The sequence below is a fragment of the Cyprinus carpio genome, chromosome B16, assembly GCF_018340385.1.
Source record: "Cyprinus carpio isolate SPL01 chromosome B16, ASM1834038v1, whole genome shotgun sequence".
In the NCBI taxonomy this organism is placed as follows: Eukaryota; Metazoa; Chordata; class Actinopteri; order Cypriniformes; family Cyprinidae; genus Cyprinus; species Cyprinus carpio.
The window spans coordinates 9,682,391-9,689,383 of NC_056612.1; the positions used below are offsets into that span (position 1 = coordinate 9,682,391).

Genomic DNA, 6,993 nt, shown 5'->3' on the forward strand with positions numbered 1-6,993 from the left:
TATTTTTAAAGGGTTCATGAACTGAGAAACCAAAATTCCCTTGATCTATATCCAGTGTTGGGGGTAATGCATTACAAGTAACGTGAGTTACGTAATCAGATTACTTTTTTCAAGTAACTAGTAAAGTAACGCATTACTTTTTAATTTACAAGAAAATATCTGAGTTACTTTTTCAAAAAAGTAACGCCAGTTACTTTGTATTCCCATTTTTTGACTGACAAGCCTCCTGTTCCCATATTGGGAGAAATCGGAAGTATGGAGGCGTTGTGTGCGCTGTGTGAACATGAGGTTACTGTAGTTCTAGACTAAATGTGAATGTTCATTAATTCATCCCACTCACAAAAAAAAAAAAAAACAAAAACAGATTTAGTATTCATCAAAATTAATCAAAACAGTGAAATGCAAACTCAGAATATGACGCAAACCTGCAATAACTAAATATATTAAATAACACAAATGTATCTAGTCCCATTTTATTAACAGTGTCTTTGCTGCTGACCTTTAATGATCCAGTTCAACCATACTAATAATCAAAAATGACTTTAGATAAACTAACAATTGTGCTTCATTGTTTTTTTTTTTTATTGCTGAAGAGTGTTGAACCTTCTTCTCCTGTGTTCTACTGTACAGACGTGAATTTATTGTTCCTTCAGCCTGAGGTTTATGCATTACACTTTTTGGTGTGAAAGGGCTTTTACATTTGCTATAATTAGAACTTCTTATATTAAAAACAATCAAGCCCTGCTCATATTTAAAAAGTAACGTGAAAGTAACGCAAAAGTAATGTAACACATTACTTTCCATAAAAAGTAACTAAGTAACGTATTTACTTACTTTTTTAGGGAGTAATGCAATATTGTAAGGCATTACTTTTAAAAGTAACTTTCCCCAACACTGTCTATATCTATACTATAAAAAACTTCCTGTAAGTTAGTCTAAAAACAGCTAAGACATACAAGAGCCAATCACAGCAGTGGGCATTCACTTCTACAATAGTCTACAATCCACCACGGCTATTCGTTCTGATGAGGGGGGTTAAAAACTAGCATATTACTTCTAAATGATATTTTTGATGTAAAAAAAAAAAATCTTGATAACATTATAAGTGGACCTCAGAGAACTACAAAGTAACAAAAAAGAGGCAGTTCATGACACCTTTAAAGTAAAGATTATAGCCTCTTTACAGTAAAATCTGGCTGTGGTAATATTCTTTTGAATTTATATTAGTGAGGCCAGAGGATGTGGTTAAACTTCTGAGAACGTGTCAACACACATTAGAGCTGTCCTTTGAAAATAAAAGAAGCGTATGTCATGCACTCAGTTTACAGTAAACAAGTAAAAAAAAAACGTTTGCTTTACCCGGTGGTTTAAGGATATTGTTTTCTTATATGTTACAATATTACTGTATATGTTACAGTGCATTCATGCTCAATTTAGAAAGTCGGATTGATGAAAAATAATTGTACTGTGACAATGCCCTCATCAAAATCCATATTCAACACTTTGCTGCCACAAGACTATGTCTCCAATGGTTTGATGTAAATTAAAATCTTCTGAAACCATATTATTATTGTTGTTGTTTAAAACTGACCAGTATACCCAAATCAAAAATACTGCAAATATAAATACATTAAAATGGATAAGTCTTATGTGTCAACCTTTTTTTGAGATAATGCTCACAAATATAATGGTCTTACTTGGATGTTAGTTTGGTCAGAAATGATCTACATAAATGTAAATAGTCTAAACAACAGATCATCATGTATCACTAATTTGTTTAGAACAGACTGAGGTTATTGGCTTCCTGTCTGCAAACAGGAAAGATGAATCAGAATATCATTAGATTAAAAATGAGATCAAACAGACAGTAAAAGAGAAGATATTTTGCTTCTCCTTAGTTTTACAAGCACCTTTTAATGTGATGTGTACAATATTTCCAGTAAGAGTATGTTTTGTGAAGAGAGCAAAAAGGGAAGAGAGAAAAAAGGTCAGGAAGCACTAAGATAAACATGTTTCCTGAACAAATTCAGTTACAATCAGACCATCATCTGATCTAGGTCAACCCCTGCACAGACAGAACAGGTACAAGACTTTAGATTTTTGCTTCTACTGTACTCTAATATTTAATGTTAGTCCTTTATACAACTATGATACTTCTTTAAAATATATATATATATATATATATAGACTTTTTCTGAAAATATTTGAAATATGTGTAATTATAATTAACCAGACTTTAAATAGTTTCACTGAAGTGTAAAAAATATATTGGTTTTGAAATTAATTACAACAAATGAGAATATTCCCTCTATTTTAAATTCAATCTAATGTCACTGCAAGTAATAATAATTCCTTGTCTTTTCTTAATGATTTTATTTTTACTAACACCACATCCATCAAAATAATTAAAATATATGGCAATGACAGATAATGGTGAAACAATTTATTATTATTATTATTAATATTATTATTTTATGTTTGATTGTATATGCCAAATTTATGCAATGCTAATTCATAGCCCTTTCAGTTCCCTCTAGTTGCTCTTTACTTTTCCTACTTGTGCCTCAAGAACCCTTTATAAATTACCCTAAAAAAGTATACGATTTATTTTCACACACTTTCAGATCTGACAACCAACTTTGTTTGATGTTGTAAAGGTGTTTTCGAGACACTTTTTGAATATGTCTGCCGTCAGCAAATTGGGGATTTCAAAAACATGTTTTTGTCTAAATTTATCAAATGATTGCAGTTTTATTTCCCTGTGGACAAAGCCTCCAGTTCCCCTTTGCAGTGGTTGTATGAGTAGGATTCAGTTTCTGTGTTCTGACTTCTCGCTCTCTTTCCCTCTATTTTTCAGTAAGAAAGGAGAGACTTATAGACAAGACAACGTGAGAGACGAGTGCATCTCGTGCCCACTGTTTTACTTGTATGTCTCACTTCTCTGAAGCTCATCATGAAGCACACGACAGCTGCAGAGCTCTCTGAGGTGAGTGTTAAGACATCACTTAGAAAAACAAACAAAAGTTAACAATCTGATTTAGCAGAATTTTGTCCTTTGCTTGTTTCAGTACACAGAATATGACTACCCAAACTCTTCTTTCTATGGTGAAAATGACGATGACACTGCTGCTGCCCCCTGCAGTCTGAAGGAAACATGGGACATTCTTGGTCACTTTGCCCCCGTGGCTTACATCCTAGTCTTTATCTTGGCACTAGTGGGTAACATCCTGGTTCTGTGTGTGATCCGCCGCTATCGCCAGTCTCGACATAGCCCCTGCTCCTTCTCACTGACAGACACCTTCCTGCTCCATTTGGCCATCTCTGACCTCCTACTGGCTATAACTTTGCCATTTTTCGCTGTCGAGTGGATCAACGAGTGGGTCTTCGGTGTATTCATGTGTAAAATAGCTGGAGCGTTGTTCTCGCTGAACGTCTATTGTGGGGTGCTTTTCCTGGCCTGCATCAGCTTTGACCGATACCTGGCTATTGTACATGCCATCAATATCAGCTGGAGGCGCAAGACCTGCCACGCTCAGCTGGCCTGTGCCACCATCTGGACCGTCTGCCTAGGATTGGCGATGGTGGACGTGTACTACCGTGACGTGGTAAATGTATACGGCATAAATCGGATGATGTGCCATATAGATTATTCTCAAGAGAACAGCCAGCAATGGCATATCGGAATGCAGCTGATTAGTATGATTATTGGATTCATACTTCCCCTACTGGTCATGCTGTACTGCTACCTACGCATTTTCAAAGCACTCTGTCACGCCACTCGTAGGCAGAAACGGCGCTCCATGAGGCTCATCATCTCATTGGTCATTGTCTTTGTAGTCAGTTGGGCACCTTATAATGCCTTGCGGATGACCGACAGCTTGCAGATGCTTGGGGTCATTGACAAAACCTGCATGCTCAACAAAGTGCTAGATGTGGGCATTTTTGTGACAGAAAGCCTGGGGTTGGCGCATTGCGCTTTAAATCCACTACTCTACGGTCTTGTGGGGGTAAAGTTCCGTCGTGAGCTTGCCCAGATGTGCAAGACTGCTTTAGGACCCCAGGGGTGCCTCGGATTAGCAGGATGGGCAAACGGTCGGGGATCAGCCCGCAGGCATACTGGATCATTCAGCTCGATGGATAGTGAGAACACCTCGTACTTCTCTGTCATGGCCTGAAAAGACTGCAAATGATGCGAACAAGAGTGCAAGAATAGAAGTGGCAGTTGTTTTTATCTGGAATCGGGCAGAAACCACAAAAAAAAAAAAAAAAAAGAGAGAGATATTAAAACTTTTCATGTTCTTTTTTTTTGAAGCAAGGCATTTTTTAATGCAGTGTTAACATCTGTTCTATTCTGGAGGAGGAGACTTTGTCGTTAATTTTCTGTTGTTATTATTAAAGATCTACTGTACCTGCATGTTTTTAAATATGAAGGAGAATATCCAAAAATGTATCAGTTTCTTTCCAATTTTGCTGCATTTTAGCTACAGGGTCTATATAGTGATATATTCATATTTTATATCTTTTGTATTTTCCAAACATAAAAAAAAAATGACTAAAAAAATGCTATAGAATTGTTCTCATCAATTCTGCCTTTGTGGCAGCTGTAATCATGACAATGAATCATCCGTTGAGTTGTCTGGGTCTGGTGTCACAAACAGGAACTGAAAACAGACTCCACATCCACTTTTTTTCTTTTTCTTTTTTTTTATAAATGCTTGTCATAAATAAGGCTGTAACATCAAAATGAGTTTAGTTTATCATTTTATTAACCTGTTGTTTGATATTTTAAGTAAATGACATAACATAATACATAACACATCACATAGTACATAACAGATATGAATATGACAGGATGCTTTCTCCAAATGTAATTTCTGTAAAACATTTCTATTGTTATTTTTGTGAATTCCGTGTTTCCACCTCTGATAAAGTGTAGATTGCATTAAACTTGTAATATAGATTTGTGTGAGTCACTTTTTTTATTACTCTTCCTCAGCTCTAGACTATGGAGGATGTGACACTCTGAAGATATGTTTCAATTCTGAGAATGACAGCCACAAAGGAAATCCAGAGCAAAAGCTGTAATCGCTTTTGTTTCATCTCTATTGAATTTACTTGTTTCAATTTTGTTTTAACTATTTTCATCTGTATTAAAATTACTTGAAGATCTATTTTATTCTGAGAACGACAGCCACAAAGGAAACCCACCTTTATAATTGCCTTTGTTCATCTCTATTAAAAATACTTTTCTAAAAATTAAAATAGTTCTCTTTCAGAAAGCATTTTGGAAGTGTTTGTACTTATTAATGCTACAGTTTTCCACAAATAAATACATTTTAATTTTTTAATTCCGATCTATTCTGCAGTGAAATTCTGACATAAGTGTTGGTAACAATGATAATATAAAAAGTGTGCTTGCAACTTCAGAGCATGCTCTTTAAGCTGAAAGGCAGTCTGGGGGGTCAGGACATGTGAGTCAGACTGGAACTCTTACGACCCGCATAAGCACTACACCTATCTACTGAGCCTCAACTCTGAAGGTATAGATTTCACAGCTTTCGTAACCTTCAAAATTGGCTTTCTGCAGATTTTAGTTAATGTCAGAACTAAAAAGTAGCAAATATAAAGTAGCAAAGCATTGTCTACTCTGATGACGGTTTGGAAGCGGGTTTTTTATTTATTTATTTTTTTGCCAAGGGTGACTGACGTCCATAGACAATGAAAGCCTGAAGAGGGCGCTCGACACCTGTCAGTATTAGCTCTGTTGTTATGATTTTTCTTTTTTTGTTATGATTTTATTCTGTTATGATTTTTCTTTTTTTAATCCTTTGCTGGTAAAGAGCAAGTTTTTATAAACCACCTAAAAAAAAGGTCTAATATAGCTACTCTAACAAGATTTTATCAAGTAAATCATTATTTACAGAAATTTTAAAGAGCAGTAACTATCAATAAATCACCTTGCATGAATTTTGACGTACATATGTAAAAACTTTTCTATGTAAGTCGACTCTGAGAAGGTCTATGCACCTTTACTACAAAAATACATAAATACAAATAAATAAATACAAATCTAAACTTAAGATGAAACATTAAGAAAATATGAGAATATACTCACCAGCCATTTTATTAGGTACACCTATTCAATTGCTTGGTAACACAAATTGCTAATCAGCCAATCACATGGCAGCAACTCAATGCATTTAGGCATCTAGATGTGGTAAAGACAATTTGCTGAAGTTCAAACCGAGCATCAGAATGGGGAAGAACCGGGGATTTAAGTGACTTTGAACGTGGAATGGTTGTTGGTGCCAGACGGGCTTGTCTGAGTATTTCAAAAACTGCTGATCTACTGGGATTTTCACACACAGCCATCTCTAGGGTTTACCGAGAATGGTCCGAAAAAGATAAAATATCCAGTGAGCGGCAGTTGTGTGGACGAAAATGCCTCGTTTATGTCAGAGGTCAGAGGAGAATGGGCAGACTGTTTAGAGATGACAGAAAGACAACAGTAACTCAAATAACCACTCGTTACAACCAAGGTATGCAGAATACCATCTCTGAACGCACAACACGTCGAACCCTAAAGCAGATGAAGACCACACCGGGTGCCGCTCCTGTCAGCTAAGCACAGGCTCACCAAAATTGGACAATAGAAGACTGGAAAAATATTGCCTGTTCTGATGAGTCTCGATTTCTGCTGCGACATTCAGATGGTAAGGTCAGAATTTGGCTTAAAGACCATGAAAGCATGTATCCATCCTGCCTTGTCTCAACGGTTCAGGCTGGTGGTGGTGTAATGGTGTGGGGAATATTTTTTTGTCACACTTTGGGCCCCTTAGTACCTGCAGGAAGGCTACTCAAATCATCTCAGAATGGTTTCTTGAACATAAAACTGAGTTCACTTTAGTCAAATGGCCTCCACAGTCACCAGATCTCAATCCAAAAGAGCAGCTTTGGGATGTGGTGGAATGGAAGATTCATCATGGCAGCCAA

The 6,993-nt window shown here is 36.3% G+C and overlaps 1 protein-coding gene across 2 annotated transcripts; it reads left to right on the forward strand.

Annotated features, from left to right (window-relative positions):
* The first annotated feature begins 1,988 nt into the window (after window positions 1-1,988).
* Window positions 1,989-4,960, forward strand: LOC109071960 (C-X-C chemokine receptor type 3-2-like). Of its 2 annotated transcripts, none has more exons than XM_019088255.2 (3): window positions 1,989-2,082; window positions 2,858-2,986; window positions 3,069-4,960. In XM_019088255.2, the coding sequence occupies exons 2-3, from the start codon at window positions 2,954-2,956 to the stop codon at window positions 4,173-4,175; spliced, it is 1,140 nt and encodes a 379-aa protein (XP_018943800.1). In that variant the 5' UTR covers window positions 1,989-2,082; window positions 2,858-2,953; the 3' UTR covers window positions 4,176-4,960. The 2 variants fall into 2 exon arrangements, with proteins under 2 accessions (XP_018943800.1, XP_042596524.1); XM_042740590.1 differs by having other exon boundaries at window positions 2,041-2,082; window positions 2,862-2,986.
* Window positions 4,961-6,993: the final 2,033 nt, after the last annotated feature.